Below are 23,523 nucleotides of genomic sequence, written 5' to 3' on the forward strand. Positions count from 1 at the left end.
CACAGGAAGCCAAAGTTTATAGGATCAGACTTTGTCCTGCTCCATACCAAAAGAATGGATAAAGACACAAGCTATTTTAATGTAAATTAAAACCAGGGCAGAATAGTTTGGTACCTCTAAAACTGCAACAACAACAAAATTTAGTGTGTCTTTTAAGAGGAGGCCATAAACAGCCATACCTCCATAGCTCCTTTCCAGGAAGGACAGACATTCCAGCCCAGAGGGAAGGGTGCTGCCCATGCAAGAGCGGCAGATGCTGCATTCCTGCAGACCTAGCTCATGGAAAACAAAAAACAAAAATACCTATGAGATGTTGATTGTTGATTTCTCCTCATAGGAGGAGGAGAAAAAACAGTCCTTTTATCTCTTTCCCATCTCCTGAAGTTAAAATAGGTAAAAGAATATAAAATATTAAAGCAAACATTGAGGTGCTACAGCAATTGCAATTTTCCCTTCTTACTCTAAGAGCCTGAAAAAAAAAAGATACACAGAAACAATTTCCTCTGCATTCAGTAGTGTTATTTCCGACTGTACAGAGCTGTAAGATGGTGGCAGAATCAGGCTAACCTCCTTAAATGTAATGGAGGATCAAGTGTAAGTGTGTCATTTTTTGAACTTCTAATTCTAAAATTACCAGCACAACGAAAAAAGGACAAGTTACCTCAAACTGATGCACAGAAGTAACTCTGAAAACTTGTTCAAAGTTCCTCAGGACAATGAATATAAGACACTGAGAGGTACAAGGTTTCTCCTGTTCTTCACTCTTCGTAATAAGCTCATAAATAATTCAGGAAACAAACCCTGACAGTTTTTATATTCCATTTTCCAAAACCTAAGGAATTCAGAAGACTAGATGTGATATTATCTACCTATGTATTCCAGTTGACCATAAAAGTACATGCGTTGCAATCACTGATAACATCATGAGGCATTTAACCACCTTCTCAGGAGAGCATCAAAGCACGTCCTGCCACAGATACTCAACTCCGAACGTTCGGATTACCTTATTTCAAATTCACTTGAGACATACATCTATACAATCTAAAATGAATGCACCAAAGAGCATTAGAGCTGCCCAGCACAAAGTTATTCTGGCTATTACTAATCAATCACGGTGGATGGCAAGAAATATCCTCTCTCGCATCTTTTTCTGATCTCATAATCATATTAATTGAGATTTTGGAGTTTAATCTCAAATAGCCTCAAAACAAAATTGGTAGGCATAAAAACAGCTTAAGGTAGTTAAGAAGTTTAACAGACGCATTTAATATAAATTTTAAATATATATATATATAAGTTCTGTTCTTAAAATTGATACAAACTTACTTGACAGGCATGAAATCTCACTGAAGGTGCTAGGTATTCGCTGACACTCCAAATACTTTCCAATGCTGAGGTTTAAAAGCTGTCCTGAACCGCATCTATCACCTTCCACAGAATCCAGCGGCTCCAGCCGCTGAAATAATCCTTCAGCCTGCAGGACTATTATTCAACATCATTCTGACTGCTAAATCCATTTTATAGTCTTACCTCACAAAGCATTATTATTTAAGAGTTGAAAATTAAGATGGAATAATTTCACATAAGCGCTGATAGCTGCAACATTTACTCAGAATACTGAACGCAGATCTTAAGATCAAGCTTGCTCCCCTATCCTTGTTCGCTTCTCCCCACAGTTTATGGCCACTAGGTCAGACCCCTATCTTTCTTGATTTGATTTGTTAACAGGAAATATACTTTAAAGCCTTTAAGTCTTCTGTTAACGTATTAGGTGAACATTGGAAGCAAATATTTCAAACTTAAAGCTCAGCTTTCATTACCTATCCAGTGTTTTGTTCAGTTCATGCTGTCAGAATAGCACAAGGTAATTTCTTAGTATCATTTCCTTATTTTCATATATTCAAACAGAGTTTTGACTTGATTTCTACCATTTCAAAGAATTACTACAATCAAATCAAATGTTATGCCCTTTTAAATTATTTTCATAAGAGATAAACCTACATTGCAGCTAAGTCAAAAAAGCCACTGGGCTAAAGTGGAAAACACCAGGTCAAATCCTAATTCCAGTGAAACTGAAGTCCACAAAAAGATTGACACTGAGCCAAATTCCAATCGACTCTTCTTAAAGCAAATGGATTTGTCTGTTTTAACTTGTGGATTTACCAAGTCAAGAAAACAACACATCACAGTCTCATTGAAGCTTAAACAGCCCGATATTCTAAGCTTCACATATAGATTAGCTTTAAAAACAAAACTGTTGACAGTTACCTCAAAATTGCCGTAGAGATTTAAATAAAAGATACATTCCACTCAAATATTTAACATGTTCATATGCCACAATGAGGGCTCTTTTTTCTTTTTAAACTCTGGGCACTGGCCCTTACTGCCGATACCGCTTTGCAATGGGAAGGGACTACAAATTATTTTCTATTTGCGGCAGAAATCCACTCCTTAGGCAACTCACAATCGGAAGCCTTTGCCAACTCCGGAGAAGTTTGCATGAAGGACAGGCTGCTTAGCAACTATCACCACCAACCTCCAAACACTGTCTGCCAGCAGGTCAACAATGTTAAGGGTACTCCAGAACTTGCTGCTAGATTACATAGCCTATTAAAAGCCTTCAATTTAGTGAAGAATTAAGGTTGCAGGTACTTTACAAATGTATTCGGTTTTAAGAAGAAAAAGTACCAGAGGTTAGGAATCCACCAAACACAAGTTGAAGGTTATACTTGAGAACACACAACATGTGAACCAAATTAATTCTTTATCTATTATCTTTACTCGTTCCCTCAAGTACAGTAGGTTATTACTGACTTGGCAAGAGCAAAAAAGGCTTCTTTCATGTTCAGCTAAGGAACATAAGGTGGCCAAGGATGATTCCTAGTGGTGGCGTGGCCGCCCAGTTCTCATTTCAAGAGGACATGGCTCATGTTAAAAGGAGTGTTCGCTTACAATATGGACACCGAGTTTATAAATAACAGATAATTCTAATTTGCTATGGCTATGTTAGCCATAAAAAGTAAATAGGTGTGACTCAACTGGTGGGAGGGGAATCGTCTATAAAAAAAAAATTGTTAACACAGTCTCGCTGTTTTATTTTCTTAAGCAAAACAAAACAGGATACAGGTCTTTTTTAAGCACACTGACACACACAACCACAGTTCAAAGTCTTGTTAACTTTTTTGTCTGTGACAAGAATTTGTGGAGGGTTTCTGCCTTGCATTTTCACTTTTACTCAAGTCAAAGCATCTGAGTTGTAGCAAATACACTTCCTCAAAAGCATGTCTTGAAGCGCAGCAACCCCTTCCCTCCTGGCAGAACTCCTACTTCTCAATTTTGCACAAGATCACTATTTTATATGGCAAGTGTTCACCTCCTTGTGCAATATAATCCCTCACTCATGCGACTAAAGACGCAGGAGGTGCACAGTAACAGCCTTGTGTGCTAGCCCTGCTGTCCTCAAGACATCGTCTCCATCCTTTGTCCCGACTCCTCTCTGATTTAAGATCTTTCCAGGACAAACAAACAGATCACCTTCAAACTTTTAAGAAAGCAAATGATTTCTAGGTACTGCAGCAACTCATCAGAAGTATTTAGACATATAATTTTTATATCAGAAGACATTTTTCAGTAAAACATAGATGACTGGCAGCTGGATGCAGTCTAGCTTTAATGTACACAGTATGCTCCATAATATAGGTTTAATATGACTTCCTACAAAATAAACTCTGATAATAGACTGAAAAAGCAATGGTTTTACCATAATTTCATTCAACCATTTAAATGAGACTGTCCATTTTAGGTGAGGCTTATTCCCGCTCCCCCCCCCCCCCCCTTCTAACTTATTTAGGCTGTTCAGTAACCTGATCAATAAAAAGCAGCAATACATACTTGAGGGAGCTCATCAGAAACAATCATAGTTTTACAGAACAAGGTCATGCTTGAAGTGAGAGTTGTATACAGAGATGCAACAGAGCTGTCTAGGCAAAGTCGGCAATACAGGAAAAGCTCACAGCACTGCTTTTGCAAACATGAATTTCCTGTGAGCTGTTTGGTGCCCACAAAACACCAGTATGGATGTTGAGAGAGGCAAGCTTCCCTTTCTTCTGGATGTCAGCTATCAGTCTCGGGAATACAAACCCACTCTTTCCCTCCCCCCACGACTTCCTGGAACATTTCTGCATTATGAAACGTTGCATAAATCTGTTCCCTGTAAGACAAAGCTGAACTAACATCTAACCTAGAAATTTCATTCTCAGTTAGAGTTTTATACGCCAGTATGAACCCTTACCCGCGTAGCAAGCCATTCCCCCTTAGTGTACAGAGGTAACACAGTTAGTGTTGTTTCCACACACTCACCTCCTAATCTGAATTGTTCTTATCCCAAGCAGTTTAACACAGCAGGAATGAATACAATCCCAGGAAAGATACAGAGAAGCAAAGGCGCATGCAATTAGTTTTCACCCATCTTCAATGACAATAGTATTTCTTTCTTTGAATTTCTTTGCTGTCAAATAGCAACCGTACCACATCATGCAAATGGTCCACCAAACTCAAAATTCAATTTCTGTCTGCGTCCAACAGCTGATACTTCTAAGTCAAATGCGTGAACAATCAGGAACACATACATAAAACACTGCCTAAGACGAGGCAGTTCTCCAAGTGGTTCTTACCTAACATCAGGCAGGATCCTGGTGTATTTTCAAGAAAATGTGTGCATTTTTCCATGACTATATACCACCAATTGCCTCTCACTGTTTTCTTGAGGCAAGGAGTTCTGCAGATTAATTCCATATATAGCATTGCCTTCATACATTTTCCTCATTTTCTGATTATGCACATACTTTCCTAAAGTAGAAAAAGTGAAGTGTGCACCCCTACGTGCTCCTGCTATCATATATTATTTTTAAAAGTCAAAGTGTTCCTGGTTACTCCTACCAGTCAGCTTTTCCAGTTCATATTTATACACACATACAAGAACGCCTAGATAATCACGTCAGCATTTCCTCTGTAGGCATCTTGACTGTCTACACGTTGTTCGGGAAGATATAAGGAGAATCGATTAATTGTGCAAAAATTGTAAGATACTATAACCTAGATAAACAGGATCACGATATTTTCAACTTTTGCTGAACCTTCCTTTAACTGGGGTTTTTGCCTACCATTCCACATATAGCACATATTTTAGTGAATTGTACAAGTAATCTATATGCTTCTTCTCATCACAAAGAGATTATTTATTTATAATTGGTTAATGCAAGTTTTTCACTGGTTACCGTACATTTTCCCCAACCAACACACTCCCTATTTATAATTTTTGCAAAAGAAAGAGATTTATGTGCAAGTTTTACCACCTCACTCTTCAGGCATTTGCCATGTAGTCAGCCACACTAAGACCAGCATTTTCCATTTTTATCAAGGGAGCACAGGATCTGTAACACTCCACACAGCAAGAGCTGATAAGTCGTGACTTATTTGCAGCTTTTAGCCAGCTTTAAGGAAAGTTCGAGTCACACAGGCATTGCAGCCAGATGAAAGCTGGCTTCACCTGTGCTCTGGGCAGACCAAATATCGCATAACTGCTAAGGCTGTGCCAAGCAGGAGCTTATCCTGCGTCTCGGCACGCTCACCGGTGCTGCCTCCACACAGGGCAACACCATCACAAGATTTCTGGCTAACCGAGAGCAGGTGGAGGGAGCTTGTGTGGGCTTGCACAAATGCTGTATTCTAGTTTCTAGTAACCAAGCAAAGAATAGGTGAAAACAGAAGCTGGTAAGATCACATTTAGTTCTAAATACTCTTTCTGAGTTTGGCAAAAGCTCTGGGTGCTTTACGTATTATTTAACATAGTATCTAGGCATTTTGTAAATTTTCGTGTTAAAGTAGAATACAAAGCTTGACTCAATAGATACGTTTTAATTCCCAGGACCACCGCAGTAGTGTTTTACAATTAGTAAGCCCTTCCAATCCTTCTAGTTTTTTTAAATTTAGAAGTTGCATGTGTTTGTTACCATTCATCTACTTCACACTTAGCCCTTCAAAATGAGTGAAGTAATGTTGCTTAGTCCTTGAGATTCTGATAATTGTTTTCTGGTACCATTTTTTCAATAGCTAAATCTTTGACAGTATTCTGTCTGTCTTGGTCCTAATTGTCATTTTTTCTTCAAAAGGATTAAAAAGTTCTTCAGCTTTATAAGAAGAAAAAAAAACTTTGGTCCAAAGATGAACCGTGGGAAGTTTTAACACACTGGGCCGTTTATTTCAACCCAACCGCTGCCTGAAGTCCACCATTCATCTGAAATCAGCAATTTATGTCCTACTTACTGCATAAGTAGGATATTTTTTTTTATTGTTCTTTTTCACTAAATTCTGTGAGTATTGGTTTTATTCTCTCAACAATCTTTAAATTCATTACGGAAGAAATTTATCTTTGGGAGTATTATTATTAGTAGCCACAACAAGGTAAGCATCATTTACTTACAGCTCTGAAAGGTGACCCTGTTTTAATTATAAGGAAAGTAGTCCAAAATTATTTCTCCCCACAAACTTTTTCAGGGCTGTCATTTATCTGAGAAAGAAAATGGGAATTGGAATGGAAGAATAAAAGTATTCCTTTATAAGTAAAATATACTTGGGCTTCATCCAGTTCCTCATCAAAGCAGAAATCATCAAGCTCAGATGTTGCAAGGCTACAAAAATCCTCAAGTCTAAGATAATAGTACGCCCCTTCTCAGTTTCCAGAACTCCCTAGAAAACAATCAAGTTGAGTGTAAGTATCACGACTTCATGGGCAAAAATGTCTGTGTGGATATACAAAAGCTAACTGGTTTAAATCCAGGAATAGATACCTTAAAAGGAAACCACTTTTTAAAAAGAAAGATACTTATTGAAATATCTATTACAAAGCACTAATTATAAAGCTATTACAATAGCTGAAAAGGAAAAACCCAGCCTGGTTTAACACACTTGTCAGCTTCAGTTAGCTGCACTCATTCCTTGGAATAGTTTTTACCCTGTGCCAGTCTTTGGAATCTCTGTTCTGCAAAACAAGAGGGAAAGCATCTATAAACCACAAATTGCGACAAAAATACACAGAAGTCAGCGCTCCTTTAATTTTAAAGCATACTCTCTTAATAAAAAGGCTCAAAGGTGGTTTGTTGGGCAGATTTAATAAATGCTTTGTTTTACAAGTATCATGGCTCATTCATAGGCCTGTGCCAGACTAATACACAACTGATTTCTGAGGTTGTATCAGTTGCACATCAATTACAGTTATGTCTGCAGTATATAGTAAAACTCCTTTGTCTGACCTGTCAGAAATAATAATTTTTTAAGTCTTTGTAACAGGTCTTGTTTGGGAAATGTAAAATGACAGCACAAGCAAACTGATAGTTAAAAAAAAAAAAGGCTATAAAGGAACCTAGAGTAATTACAGTCTATTTGGAGGTTTTCCAAAAAGTTAATTCCTATAAACATTCCAACTGTTGCCTAGGACTTACCTTACTTAGGATCAAAATCAGTTCACACCCTCTTTCAAGCCCTAGCCACCAAGTAATAATGCTCTGAGTAATCTTTGCAGCACACAGTAAATCCCGCGTTGATAAAGAAACTTTAGCCTTGACCTTTGCAACAGAGAGAACAGACAACTACATAAGGCAAACAAAAAAGCCGACAAGTCATGCTAATGGTACTATTCATTTACAGCAAATCCCTGGAGGTTCACACATCCTTGAGGGGAGATTTTGATTTACAGAGGTCATTTTGGGAAATTTGTGACAAAACTCAAGGCTCTGGAGCAAATAATTTTGTGAAAGCAACTAAAGAAAAGGTTAACCATTTCCACACAGTATAATTTTCATTTTAATACGAGAAACCACCACTCAACCAAACACCCCCGCCCCTGCCCGCACAATAGCCCAGGGTTAGTAACAAAGCCTACCCAGCCTCGAGGTCATCTGATAGATTTTAAAATTGATCTTTTGTACGCAATCGGATTACTGAAACCTGCACCGCACTAGTAAGGATTGCTCAATAAAATAACTGCTGCATTTCTCTATCTCAGGAAAGGTCGTTTCTTGGTTAAGGACTAACTAACAGGAGGACGCTAGATTTTTGAAGTCCTATGAAAACAGACTGCCTTCTTTGAGAGCAAGTGTTTTGCACGCATTTATTAATCCTCAAGTTTCTAGAGAAATGTGTAAATAATATATTCAGTTTTGTAGACACAGGAGAAAGTGAAGTCAATCAGTTATCACCTGGATTTTCAAAACATTCCTTAATTTTTAATGCAAAATTTGAAACAGCTAGACACACTTTTTCTGATGACCGGAAATGTATGAGTGGCAATTACATCAACACAATTTGCTATCTCCGAAAGTCAGGTCCCACATACCTCAAGTTGAGTATCCATCAAAATATGAAATACATAAAGAGAGTGGACATTTCTGACTTTTCCTGTACACATTCATTCCCAGGTCTCATGGGAAATGGGAAGGAGAGGTAGGTGTATCACTTCAGAACTCCAAAGCCTGCTTCTCCTCTAACTCAGAGACAACTGAAAACAGTATGTCAGGTATTTGCCATCTTAACTGATCTGACTGGCAGAGATTTTTTGCAGATGGACAGACACATCATGGAGATCTCTGGCCTGCAAGGACCACCTTGGGGAAACAGGACAAACACGCGTAACTGTGACATAGGCTAATTAAACTATTTATTTACACCTACCCATCTCCCAGACTTCATTTCTACCAGAGAGGATGGAAGTGGGAAAACATGCATATTTCCAAAAGTCAGCGGTTGTTTTTCCAAATGTCACTCCCTGCCAGAGCATAGCTGAGTCATGACAAGTGGGGATGTGACAGCACAGATTTCTGTTTCTAAAATTCTTTTCCCAGTTCCCAAATTGACCCTGGCATCTTAATGAGAAATGCAGCAAAGCTCTTAAGATTTTCAAACTTATCCTGCTTTGCAAGCATCTAAAGAGTGTATTTACAGTATTATTTACTTTTCTTTTCTCTGTTTAATTAAAAGCACTCTAGGTTTGCCAGAATTCCTTCAGCTCACTTTAGACACTAGACAAGTCTGCAATCAAAATGAATGATTTTATAGCACAAGGCAAAGTTGTTGATGGTGGATTTGGAAACGGAAGCAGAACCTGAGCATAGATTAAGCCCCAAACTTAGAAGAACCGTAACTAAAACTAACTTTTTCCTTGAGCTGATATTTAAGATTCCTCTGATGGAGCTGCAGAAGCCAAGACAATTTAGCAGCAGCCTCTCTCAAGTGTATTACATGCTAGATAGGACCCTGTTCCAAATCCTCACTACTCCAACTATGTTTTTGAGATACGTCATCTCACTGTTTACAGGCAAACCTTTAGCGTAGTTAATGGGCCTCCACTTTTCCCTCTTCTATTAAATCACCCCATATAAATTTACTATGCTTCCTGCTTAGATTAGCAATGGGTATTTGTGAAAATGCAAATGAAGTATTCTTTGGTCTGGCACGCTGGTTTCTCACACTAGGCTCACCATCTTGTCTGGGATGTCAACGCAATTGCCAACCGATTCCTCCCTTGCCAGGGGGCATGATTTGCATGATGTATTCTCTCATGGCTGCAGTATAAACAGTTTTTAAACATATATTAGGGAATATAAACTATGCAGCATTTGATTGGTTGCCATGTTTTAGAGAAGCTATGAATAACATTCTTAATACAGCTCTGGCTGACTAGGCTTCCGAGAATCTTAATTTCCTGCCATTTTTAGCAGTTTTAAAGGCTCAAATCAACATAGGTATTTGGCAGCTAAACAATACACGTGTTTCTGGAGGAGGCAGATATTGATACAAACAAAAACACCCCACCACACACAGCCTGTTTGATTTTAAGCAACTTATTAAAGCTCCAGTCCCACTGTCTGTGATAAGTCTTTCAGCTGATAATAGAAAGTACATATTGCACCTGATGAACTCTTTGCTTTGCCACTTACTACCACTTGGGTTTGAGAAGTTTAAATTATCAGAGATCAGGTAAAGAATACTTCTACCGACCACTGACATACAGTTCAGCTTTACATGAAAAAGCTACAATATGTTGCATTTAAACACAGCTCTTCTATGTGTTTAACTGAATTTTTATCATTTCTGTCACCCTTAAGACCACTTTGGTTTGGTTTTTTTTTCCCCAGAAAACAGATCAGGATCAACTGTAGATGTCCAGCAACGGGTTTTGCCTTTTCCTGCACCCCTGTTATTTTGTTTCATGCCTACATTTTTGCATTTCCTCCCCTTGCAAACAAGCAATAAATTAAGTAGTCACAACCTTAACCCCATCAATTATTACAGGACTTTTCAGTTTCACAGTAGTTTAACAAATTAATGCTAATTCCGACATAAATTGGTCCCTACGCTTAGCCACCTTTCCAAGTATTTTTGACACAAGTAATGCCCCACTGTCAAGACACTCCTAGAGCTACACCTCTCCACCATGTTCCCATTCCTCCTCTTACACAAAGAATACAAGCCCATTGTGAGAAAATAATTGTGAAAATTAATTTCATTCCAAAATTACAAACTGTGCCCCACTCAAATTATTTTGCAGATTTAAATTTCTCCTGTTCCATAATAGAACATGAGAAGAAAGGAAACAGTTGACAGACCCATTAATTGCTAACACATTGTTTAGAGCAGGAAGCAAATGCAGTAAGCACTAGGTTTTCAAAGCACCTTCCCAGCGTGGTAAAATCAGCCTTATTTTATAGATGATGGCAATTACATTGCAGAAAGAATATATATCATTTTTTAAACTGAAAGCCCTCTATCAGGGCCTACATTTCCCAGTTGTTAACCTCATATTTAATTTATGAAACCTGACCTTCCTAATTCAAAAATCTTACCTGGCATCTCCTTTTGAAAGGTTGGTGTTTACAGGATGAAGAATAACCTTGTTTGCATCCACATCCACCACACATTTTGTATGCAGATCGAGCTCTATAAAGAAATGAGAAAGTGTCAAGTGCTGCTCCTAAAGCACTAGGATTATATACACCATTACTTCCTCCAGACACCAAATTTATTCATGCAGTCTGACAGCCACCCATCAGCTAGAGAATAGAAACAGGACTATTGCCAAATTCCACTTCTAGAGATATTCTGATGGGATGGATCCTGTCCAGCTTTAAAGCATGCACTCTTTTCAAACCAAGAAAGAGCACTTAGGTTTTACTGAAGGACAATCAGCATATACAAGGCAGTATGAAATTTCTTCTGGGGAAAGAACCATTAGGCATGGTAGCACTTTGACAGCTCTTATTGCTCTCTCAATGCCTCACACGCTCGGAGGGAAAGCTGCCCCTACCATCTGCAGCACATTTTCCCCGGCCACTGTTGTGACACTGCAGCATGCCATGCCAGCTGTCAGTCCTGGGGCACCTGCTCGGAGAAATTCAAGTCCCATCGAAAATAATTTAGGTGCGAGTGTGTAGAAAAGGGCTTATCCTTCCCCACAGGCTCCCAGTCAGCTGGAAAGCCCAACTCTTCCAAATGAGGCTAAGCAATGAGATGTATACTATGAGTAAGAAGAATATTTGGGATGTATGAGAATTCTCAGCCGTAGAGGCGGGGAAAACAAAATAAAAGCTTCAGATAACACTGACAACCGTCCAAGGTATCCACCCAATGACAAATGGAGTTAGATATAAAAAAAGCACACAGCCACTTGCAATCAAAGTCACTGCCTACAGACATAGAGGCCTAGACATAAACAAGTCCAGTCCTATGTTCTTACACTCCGATGCTGAACCTGGGAAGTGCATCCAAGTGCCGATACCTCTAAACATGACACACTAATCACACCCAGCAGGCACTCTGCAACGCTCTCCCACGCTGTGATGACAAGGGGCTACACTGAATAACCTCCATTTGGGGTTCAACACCTCAGCTGAATCACCAAAATACGCTCCTGTCTAATCATGTTAATCATAATCCTCATCCTCCTTCATCTCTGCTCTTTCCTCCTTTCTCACCTGTACTTGCTCTTTCACCTTATGGCACCTTATAAACTCAGGCCGCAAATCTCTCAGGCAAAGACCATGGATCTTAATTATTGCACAGCACCTTGCAGACTTCTTGCTACTGTTAAATAACATAATAAGAGGAAGTTTTTTCATTGACATTTTTTGAAAGAAATGTTACAGCCTTTTGCTATTTGAAACGCAACAGAAAAAGCCAAAGCTCACGATTACTGGTCATAGCAGGCAGTCACATGAAACTGAAATCCTTCCGAACAAAACTACTCCTCTGTTATTAAACTGTGCTTTTGTAGAAGGAAGAGACAGACAAGTTTCAGAAGCTAGTGTTTATTTTCATTTCTCTCCACACCCTGAAAGCCAATTTACCTATCATTAACATGCAATACATGCTTGCTTAGACAAAATTGTATTCTTCATACATCCCATATCTGACAAGCCACTTTATCGTGGTCTGGCTGGTTAGTGATTAACATTCTGCATTGCAGCGACCTGCTTTTCCTCAAACTACTGAAGAAGGTTTTTACGTGCTACCTCCCTTATGCAAAGCATAAGGTATGCGCATGCTGTATATAAGCGGTATGGTCTCTATCATGTTTTTTAATCCATCTCTCTGAAGAGAGAATGCTGACGGCAGGTTTTGCATCTGTGATTGCCCACTGAACTCAAGGTCTTGCTAGTATTCATTAAATCTCTGTTTGTGAAATACCTTTAAGAAAGCACACAGACAGGACACAAGAGCTCCTTAAAGCCACACGTCCTCACAGGAAAAGAAGGAAGATTCAAAGCCAATTTGTCATGTACGACACACCTTGTCTGATGATCATCATCACAAAGGTAACGTTAAAATCCCTTTGCAGACAGGGGACAGTACGGTTTCGGAAGACGTGGTGAGCCAACCTAACAGTTATTGCTAAACAGGGAAGTCTCAGTCCTTCCTTCTGGCTACCTGTACCTGTTGCTCACCTTCCACCACTAATGTGCTCACCAGACCCCTCTCTAAGTCACTTTAAGTTACTTCAATGGCAGAAAACTACCCAACATGAAAAAAGGATGTATTCAGACACACACAAAGTTACATCAGCCCGGGGAAAGGTCTGAAGAACATCATAGGCCATGCAGACGAGTGGATAGACCTGTACAGAGGGGAAAAGAGGAGGCAGAAGAGTGAGACCTTCTCCCAGCAGAGATGAACTGCTACATCAGCGCATGGTGTCCCATGAAATAAACCCCTAAGAAACAGTTATATTCAGCCTCTAAGCTGGGTTATGTATCCAGACAGCCTTAAGGCTACTTATCCCAGTTACCTTGGCAAAAGACTCACATGGCAAGTCTCCTTTTAGCTGAAGAAATAGTTTAAATTCTGTTTTAATAGCACATCATACATTTTCTACAAATTCTGGCTCTATTACAAAGCATGTTCTGTGACTGATTTCTTTAATGCTTCCGGTAGGTTGAGAGATGAATCTTATATTAGCCACTACTGAGAACTGTATCATCATAATTTCCACCTCATTAAGTTTTTAATATTACTAAAGCAGGTTAGCCTTGTAGACAAATTATCTTCCTGCTCTTTTGGATATGATCACACATGGACCCCACCCTTACTTTTACCAGTTTCAGTGTCTCCTAAGTAAGCAGTGTACTTGCTGCCCCTGAACCACAGCAAAATTAGGATGCATCAAGATAAGATGACAAGCATGCAGACCTAAAAACACCAATTAGTTCACCTTGTAGCAAGGAGTCATTTGTCGAGGCTTAGTATTATTATTTCTTTCAATTATACAGAATTTTTTTTTCAGGCAGCACAAAATTTAGAACTTAAAAGATGATAGAAGTAGCTCACTGTCAACCTTTGGAGATTTGTCACAAATCTTGTAGATCAAGAAGATTTAAAATCTCACCTATTATTATTGCTAACCTGCTTCTACCTGCAGTCATTATCAAGCAAACACAATCAACTACTCATTTGCTTCATCAAATCAAGAAACTAATCAGCAAATTGCTTTTTGAAAATTAAAACTCAAACTCTCAACATCTCAAGAAACATTTATTGCAGGGAATGAAAGCCTCTTTCATAGCTTTGGAGTAAGACAGCTGTGACGTTCATAATAAAAGGGTAACACAGATCTTAGTCACTTTTCCACATTTATATTTCATCGCTGTAGAAGCGTTAAGCAAAGCCAGGCCGAGTGCAGGAGTAATTGTTCAGTCATGTGCATCCAAGCTACTCAGAGAGGCTCTCGATGACTTTTTATTTTCCTTGTGAAACTGGAAGGTGGGGCTTGAAGGAAGCCATTCTCCTTCCCATTTCCCTTGATTTTTCAACTCCTCACAAAAGTTTTCTAAGACAATAAAAACTGGGATTCAAGCAATGCAGATCTTAGCTGAAACCACACTCGTGTAAAACCCACATGACTATGCCTTTGATAAGCCTTATGGGTGTTGTAAAAAGAATTCACACCACGCACAGGCTAGTGAAAAAGCCCAAAGCATCTAACAAATTTGGTGGGTTTCAAACAGGGTGGGAAAGTCAGCAAGCGAGTGAGAGCAAGAAAAACCAGGAGCAGTGTACCACCACATGCAATGGTAGATTCAGCAGGCACTGGTATAATCCCAACGACAGGTAGGAGTTTACATTCCCTCTGTAACAGCAGTCACGCGTCTGGTAATCATAAACTCAACATTGCAGATTTTCCACAACAGTGTTAGGAAACGCTAGCAGAGGTGCAACTTTAAAATGTACTAAACAGGTTTGGGGCAGACACAAAGAGAGTATATGAATCCTGGAGGAAGAAGAGCGGAGTACTTTGGAAAATGTTGGGCGTTTTCAACTCTGGGAAACCTCCACCTTCATTTAGGGATCAGTTAGGGAACTGTCTTCGTGGATTAGCTGCAACTACTGACAGCAGGAGTTGGATAATGAAGTACCCAACTCACTTACTCTAGCAGGGGTACAGAATCAAACCCAGCTGCATCAGGTGGTGTAAAAAAACATCTGAACTGCCGTGCAGTGATACTGGAGCTTTTTCAGCCACTACCCTAAAAAGTCCCTCCACCTTTAAGGTTACTGTATTTCAGAACCAAACAAAATGACCCTAATAGATAGCTTTTACAGGGCGGTTTGAAACAAACTTAAAATGAAAGATGATACAGTGAAGAAGCTTGTCTGTGGTTTATTAAACTAGTGGTTGGGACCATGGTATCATAACGGCTTTTAGTACAACAGCCACAGTAGCTGATAAGTCTGTTAAAACTTACTTGACCTGCCATATTTTCCTCTTCACATACCCTATTTTTTCACATTGTATAAGATTAATTAAGGGAAAGCATTTCCCAATTCATCAAGAGCCTTTATTTCCATATAAATTTTTCCATCAGATTTCAATTTAAGAAATTAGTTTCTGATGGTTGACAGTTTTTCAGCCCTTTCAAGTATCATTTGACCCTAAACCCCACTGAAACAAAGATGTCAACCTGGTGTCATAACACAGGTCAAAGAAAATTTGTGACAGATTCCTCCCGGTCCCACTACCAGGTTTAGGGTAGCTGTACCTGCACTGACACCCAAGGACCCCTTGGAGACAGGACATTAAGCTCGATAGCGTCACTGGGAACCAGCACGGCTGCTCTTGTGGAGTTTCAGAAAAGCTAACTGAAGTATAAAAAATAAAATGTGAAAGGTTTAAAGTGCATGTACTAAGCTCATAAGCCAAAACTGGCCCCAAATACAAAAGCTCAAAATAATCTCCTGTAAAGATAGACGATAGAAATTTTATATTTTAAATTGCCAGTAGATTTTCAGGAGATTAACATTCCCTTGAAGGTTAGAACTGGAATGTTGTGGCCTGAGCCTCCAATTGCATTGCGTAAGACATTACAGTTGCTTTCTTGTACCTTTCTTGGTCTAAAAATGCAAATAGCAATAACACTGAGATATGTTTAAACAGTAACTTTAAAATATTTAAAAGTTTATTTATCACACAGATTAAACGAATGCCACATAAAAAAAGAGGCTGTTGTTTGTTTTTTTGGTTTTGTTTTAAAAAGAAATCTGAAAGCAAGTTCAAACACAACAGGTCCTCAAGTCTCCCTGCCAATGTTTGTTGCCTTAGAGTGACTTTTCTCTTTGCTATGTAGAAGCCAACACAAATAAAGGAAAAACTAACTGACTATACGAGAGAGCGTGAAAATAACTTACATCTAAATGACAATGCTAAGAGCTTAAATGGAAAAAAAAAATAGTGTAATAGCAGTTTTAGGGCATTAATTATAAGACATAGTAACTGATAATTCTGGACAAAAATACAATAATTTGACTTGTCAAAAGTCTACCAACACAAAGTCTATGCAGGCATCTTTCAAGCTTCTCTACTATATATGTGAAGTGTGCAAATATAATTCATGAAATTTTCAGTCTGCAGCAATTAAAGATCATTAAATATGTATGAGTGCATCTGGAAGAGCACACAATACTATCTAATCTTGATGATGAGGTGTAAGTCAACTCAAACTCATGAGCACGCTGAATGCAAGCAAGTTCTCCTCACATGTTAACACTACATTGTCCAAATGGTAAAAAATGCATTCTATCTTCTGCTATTTCATTTTCTGCAAGAAGAGAACTTGCCAAATGGCTTTAGTAAAGGCACTCCGTGTATCTGGACATTAACCTTACTCACAGTCAGTTCTGCCGCTGCACGCGCTGCTCAGCTCACAGAGACTAAGTAAATAAATCAGTCTGGTGACTTTCTGATGCAGCAAAGAGCTCTGAGGAAGTTCAATGCTTCTTGAGGAGCAAAGAGCTCTGAGGAAGTTCAAAACTCCATGCTGCTGCTTCGTTTCGGGCTTCAGAGTTAACAGGAACAAAATGGAATAGTGTTTGCTCTGCCACCAACCACCCAAAAGCCAAGGCAGAACTATTTACAGTGTGTGTATCTGATCTTTTGTTGACTTCCCGAAGAGGAAGCAAACGTGAAACCAGAGCAGCAAGGTAATCTCATACTGCACTTCAGGCTAGCTCTAAAGATGTAATTAGCACAAGAATTGTTTGCCTTTGTGGCATCCACATTGGACTGACTGGTAGTCTCACTGGTTCTTTGGCAGCAGGGAGTAAGCCTGTAACACCTCAGGAGTTCTTAAAATACAATTGCCTCACTGAGGAATGCAAGATGAAACACTAACTCTACATGCTTTACCCATTTGTCACCGTATCTCTAGGTTAATCCTGCTCATACCACAAGCACTATTTTATAGGTTATCAACAATCACCAGGAAATAGTAAAAACTCTAGGCACTCATTTATGACAAGGATAATGGTGAAGAAAAGTCTCACATTTTGCATATTGCCATCAGAATACAACAGGTGCCATTTCATTTACTCTAATACCATAATTAATCTTCTAAGACTGCTTGCACAAACTCCAATTTATAGATAAATTGTTTCTGTTGTAATCTCTAGTGGGGAGAAAACCCAACCAAGCAAAACCACAAGAACAACCCCCGCCTCCTCCCCAAAACCAAAAACATTTCAAGTGACTGGAAATGCAATCTCCTCCAAAGAGCAGGAGGACATAAAATTAGAACCTAACACCGTGGTCAGCAGCTTGCACAGATACAGAAGCAAACTCCTTCCTTACAAGCACTGGAGACAGGATCTTTATCATCAAAGCACAAAAGGATCCCTGTTCGAACATAGAAACTAGTCTGGATGAATATACACATTAATATGTATTTACAGGCAAATTAATATATATTTACAGGCAATCTAGATATTTAAACTGGAAGCTATAGGTCTTACACCACAATCCTACAGTTTAGTCTGGCAGCGTTGCCAGAATACAGGCTGTGGCCCCACACAGTTCAAGCCTAACCTGGCACACCCACACCACTCCCCATCTGAGCCCTGCAATGCCACCACCCGCTCTGCCCTGCCCAGCCTTGTGCCAGCACCGGCACTTCTATTGCTCCTCAATAAATTCATTCAAAGCACTGAACACCTAATTTTTTTTGCAGTTAAGTTTCCTGCCTTTCTTGTTCAAACAGAAAAGCATTAACCCAAGCGAGATGTAGCAACACAACAGCCATAGTTTTGACTGGCTTAAGGTGTCATCAGCCATACCCTTGAGCATAAGTCATGTTCTTTTAGTACTGATAAAAGATATTATATTTTAATTAACACTACACTGGATTGATTCAAAGGCACAGGGAAACACAAGGACTTAAACGTACTTATGGGATGCCTGTACACCAACATCACCTGAAAACAAAATATTCAGTAAGACAAATCTTAATTAAAAAGCCTCCAGCTGTCTTTTGCTTTGCTTCATGGTATGGCTTGAGCTTTGCACAGCATTTACCTGAAATATAATGAATATCTGCTAAGTGAAGTCAAACACTGACAATATTCATAAAAGGAAATCCACTGCAACTCTAAAATACAACAGCAAAAGAACTTACTGATGGTTATCAAAAACCCCTCTGAAAAAAGCAGTGCACTGGGAAATACTTTCGTGAATGACAAACCCAAGAAAACAGAAGACTGAGTCTTATCTAACAAAACAGTACTGAATTATTTAATTCATAATAGCATGCTAATCAAAATCCCAGTTTGCAAAGCAGAAAGCATGCAAAAAACGAAGTCACAATTGCTACCTAGCAGAGCCTACAGCTTCAGACGTGACGCTGCAAGGGTGTTGACATAGCAGTAGTTTTACAAAAGCACAGCTTCCATACACAGTTTGTAGGATTGGGGTCTAATTTGAAGCAAGATGCAAAAAAACCCCCCAAAACCCCAAGTACAATTCCGAATGCTTCCCCTCACTGCTAAAAATTAGTACTATAAATTTAGTTTATAGATTACCGCTTCGCATGAGAATGAAGCGGGACCCTCAATACTATCACCTCGCAATGCAAGTACTATGAATAACCAACCATTTGATATAGAAATCCCTTCAACGTGCACGCAAGGAACCTATTATATTTTTATGAGCTGTATAAATTAGTAATAGTTAAACATACCACTTTTATTAACCTAATAAACCCTTGCCTTAAGAAATTCATAATTCAAACACTAAAGACAACCACCACCACCACAAGTAAACACTGAGAATATTTCAAAGCTTAAATTTCAACAGTTGTAACCATCTGACAGGTTTACAATTTTAAGCCCTTTGGTGCAGAGGGAAGGAAAGAACATTACTCGTGATCCTGAAGAAAACAAATACTTGCTTCAGGTCCAAAGCCCCAGAACTTCATACAAATATGACTTAGAACAAAGTGCACATTAAGAGAGCTTCCAAGAAAGCCGCCGCTTGCCTCAAAGCTTATTAAAAAAGCAAAGCCACAGAAGTCTTACAACTGGATGACTCTTCAGAAAATCAGTGACACAAATTCTTAAATTTAACATTAAATAGGTAAAAAAAATACTGTTTGTTTCTATAAATTGTAGGAGCATCAGAAATACTACACGGAGTTATCAGTTGTTTCGAACTGACCAAAACATCTGGACTGTGACAAATAATCCACTCAAAAAATCGATTCCAGGACATTTTGTTTCAGGAAGAAAAAGACACTGATCTTTTAGGCTAGACTTACATGGATTTAAGCATCACTCACAAAATAAGAGGATGCTTTAATAGCTGCAAAGCGGTTCTTACAGGGAGAGGTACACCCCAACGGCGAAGCTACATGCCAAGAGCATGGGGTTCAGGTCCCTCGTCTCTCTGATGAACAGCAAGGACTGATACTCAAATCTTCCTCGCTCCTGGATCACCCCCCCCCACCAACCAGACTACAGCCATCCTCTCTAATCCATAACATTTTTAAGTTTATCCAGAGTAAAACAGCTCTGATAACAAGACAGTCTCCCCCATTCTCCCAGATTGGTGCAGCTCAGTGTTAGGATATTCTCCAGGAAGGCAGAAGCTTCATATAGATGTACTGCTCTAAATCTATAATCTTCCATCATTTTTTCCCCTTTACTTCCACCACTTCTTCCCCACACATATTTTCTGCAGAGCTCAGTCCCTAGCTGGAAACAGCTTGAAGACCACTACATGTGCACAAACTCAGGGCTGAACATATGTAGAAGATACGCCAGGAGAGAGAGGTACATTATTCATCCCTGGAGATTCAAAACTTGACTGAACGAGGCCCTGTGCAACCTTATCTAATTTGACCTGCTCTGAGCAGCAGGTTGGACTAGAGACCTCCAGAGGCCCCTTCCAACCTGAATTATTGTATAATCCCGGGGGTAAAGAGTACTACGCAGTCAGAATATGTCTGAGTCACAGCCAAGGAAATGACCTATGATGGTAAAGGCACACGAGCAAGAGAAAAGCTCATGTCTATCACTGAACCAAGGCACCACCTTCCAGCTCTTTTCCACCCCAGCTCCCACCAACTCCTCCACACTATCACTCCGTCTCCTCCCAGCACTTCTCCACAGGGATGGGTCCCTCCTCAGTTTTGAGGACTGCTAGCTGAAATGTAACAAAATGCAGATTTTGGTCAAAACATCCTCGATTGCCCTAACCCACCTGACTGTAAGGACATCAACTTTTATCTCCTCTGTTTTGGATGTGGGACTTGAGAGCTCTTGTGAACTCAGTTTGACATTCCACTACTTTTATTTTAAAAGGTATGGAAATACTGTATTCAATACTTTAACCTTTTTTTAATTATTATTTATTGAAAGGAATTAAAGAGTTATTTTGTTTCAGATCACATGGAAGATAAAGGGCTTCCCTCCCCTCCCTTTTTGCTTCAGCTGTTAAACTGACTTCACCTGATTCCCTTTCCCCAAAAGAAATTATTGGCATACTTCTGTGAGAATGTGGGGAAAAAAAGCCATCCTACACATTTCTTGGATTTTTGCCTTCTTCACCTTCCCATTCCCTGGCTGAAGTTGCCTTTTCATACTTGCTTCCTCGTAATCTAGAGCAAGTTTTTCTAATTAAGACAAGTAATAAACATTTAAACAGATGCCCAGACCACAGCCTGATTAACATAACCCTTAGGCAAGTTTCGTTGAGGGAAAAAAAAACACCAACCCCCCCCCCCCCCCCCCCAAATCTTGTCAATTCACTCTTCCTCTTCCATGTTTTCTTGTTTGTTTTTGTTTCTTTTGTTCTTATAGTGCCTCTGTCATCTGGTTCACTCCGTCCCACTCAATCACCGAGGGGTAAGAAGAGAGGTGACAGAGCTGAGAGCTGAATTAGCACAGGAAAAATACAGAGAGAGAGGCATTTTTCCCCAAAACCTCCGAGAGCAGGAAGAAGGAAGAGCTCTCCCAGCAGGGAACAGGGCACAGCCCGGCTGTAAAGCAGGTGCAAGAGGTGTGGAGAGGGGTGTACCCCGGCGGGAGGGGGCAGGAAAAATAAAAAAGCCATAAAACAGGGCGAGTTTAAGGAAAAAGATGTCAGGAGAGGGGACTGAAGACAGCTGCTTCGGGAGAGCAGCTCAGCTTCGCCCACAAACCTACCTGTACCTACACACGCGTGCATAATAAGTAAATAAATATACACATACACACCCCCCTACCGACACATGCACCTATAAGCACGCCCCCGCGCCGCGACACACACCTATACACCCACACGCCGGCACACCTGCCCCTATAGACACCCATGGGACAGGCACCCCCCGGCCTCCCGCCCCGCTCAGCCCCTCAGGCCCGCTCCCCTCACACGCCCCCGCCAGCGCCGGGGAGGGGAGAGGCGGGGGGGTCGCTGAGGGAGGAGGGTCTCACCTCGCCGGTTCATGGGGCGGACACGCACCGCCACCTTCACTTTGGAGTCCCCCATCGCGCCGCTCCAACCTCCCCGGCTCCCTCGTCCCTCCTCGGCTTCCGTCTACGGAGGGACACCCGGCGGCGCGGGGAGGAGCGCGGAGCGGGGCGGGGGAGTGAGACCGGGGGCGGTGGGAGGGAGGCCCCGTGCGTGACCAACGTCCGGCCGGACTACAACTCCCAGCGTGCAGCGCGGCGATTCGCCGGGAGCGGGGGGGCAGCGTGGCGCGCTGCACGCTGGTAGATGTAGTGCTGTCGGCGGCCCCCGCCTGGCTGGGAAGCATTGCATGCTGGGATATGTAGTCCCCTAGGATTGAGGAGTTTCGTGATGGGGTGCGCCCCAAATGGCGTTTGTGGGTTGTGTTGTACGACAGGGCGCTGACAGGGGGGCCTCAGGGTCACCCCAGGTCCTGCCACTCATCCCCTGGGTGGCTGCGGGTGAACGCCATTGCACCTCAGTCCCCCCCACGCGTCGGGCCCTTTTGGGGGGAATACGGCGATATTTTGCGCCGAGCAGACAGCGGCATCTCCACTGAGACTAAAAACCTCGCCTCACCGCAAGATTGACTCTGGGAGCAGCAAAGCAGGACGGCATTGCTTTGCTGCTCTCTGGGGTTTCTGTCCGTTAGAAATCGCGTCGCGTTGAATTTCATGAACCGTAACCCAACGTAGAGACCGTGGTTTTCGATGATGACCGGGTCTGGCTTCACGGAGCAACCTCTGATACACTGTCAACACACTGTTATTAACGGGCCCGTTGCAATTTGCTTAGCGAAGGTGGCTCACTGAAAGAGCTCAACAGTAATAATCGGAGACGGTTTGAACAATATGACAATTTATCCCAATTAGACGGCTTGACTGCTCAACCGCAGAGACTGATTGCAAAGACCGAGAATGAAACTACAATGCAAAGATGCAAAAAAAAAAACAAACCAAACTCATTTAAATGGTCACGGTTGAAAACCCTTGTAGCTGCTATTTTAGTTCAAAACAAGGATTCTTTCTGTGTTATTTTGAAAGGCCGGATTTCAGCAAGGACAGGGGAAAAAACAAATTCAGAATTGTAATCCTTTGGCCCTTCAACATCGAGAGAGGTTTTATGACAGAAATAAATAACACATTTCTAAGTGGTTTTGAGATAAGATTTCAGAAGGTAGCACTTTTTGCCCAGAAGAATTGCACTCAGTATCTATCATTTCATGCCCGCCTGACCTGAAGAATATCTTGTCAAGGCAGAGAGAAAACGAATACTAAGCTGGCATTTAAGTGGCACTGGGATTAATGTCCATGTCCCTAAGAGGAACGCCAAAGCATCCTGAGTTAGGAAGTTGTCTTGAAGTTTAAAAAAAAAAATTAAATAACCGCAGGTCAGACCAAGCAGGGTGGCAAAAGCTTGAAAGAAAAATTGAGTTTTTGTCCGTAGCAGCAGAAAGCGTCGGCTCCTCGGCATGCCGCGCCTGCGGTTCAGCCCCGCAGCCCCGTGCTGCGGAGGGTTTCTTGTTGGGAGAGGGGACGACCCGCTCCCAGCCTGCACAGTTGGTTCTTGCACTTGTGAACTTGAGGATCCAGTTACAGGATGAAACCCGGCTTTGAACTTCTTGTGGTATTTTCCAGCTGGGGCCTCAACAAACCACACCAACGTTTTCTGAAACCGAGTACTTTGCGATGGAGATAAATATAATCCCCGCTTTACAGCTGGGCACC

General features: G+C 40.8%; 1 protein-coding gene across 5 annotated transcripts in view; it reads right to left on the reverse strand.

Annotated features, from left to right (window-relative positions):
• The window catches only part of KIF13B (kinesin family member 13B), a 136,919-nt gene extending 115,001 nt beyond the window's left edge, over positions 1 to 21,918 (reverse strand). For all 5 annotated transcript variants that reach the window (XR_012775098.1, XM_075497684.1, XM_075497685.1 and 2 more), the window contains exons 1-2: positions 21,781 to 21,918; positions 10,899 to 10,992 (exon numbers count right to left, since the gene is read on the reverse strand). Coding sequence is in view for 4 of the 5 variants with exons in the window: in XM_075497684.1 (XP_075353799.1) it covers positions 10,899 to 10,992; positions 21,781 to 21,835 (149 nt within the window). In the remaining variant the exon portion in view is untranslated. The remainder of the gene's footprint in view (positions 1 to 10,898; positions 10,993 to 21,780) is intronic.
• Between the last annotated feature and the right edge of the window lie 1,605 nt (positions 21,919 to 23,523).

Source organism: Mycteria americana, chromosome 3 (assembly GCF_035582795.1).
Source record: "Mycteria americana isolate JAX WOST 10 ecotype Jacksonville Zoo and Gardens chromosome 3, USCA_MyAme_1.0, whole genome shotgun sequence".
NCBI lineage: Eukaryota > Metazoa > Chordata > Aves > Ciconiiformes > Ciconiidae > Mycteria > Mycteria americana.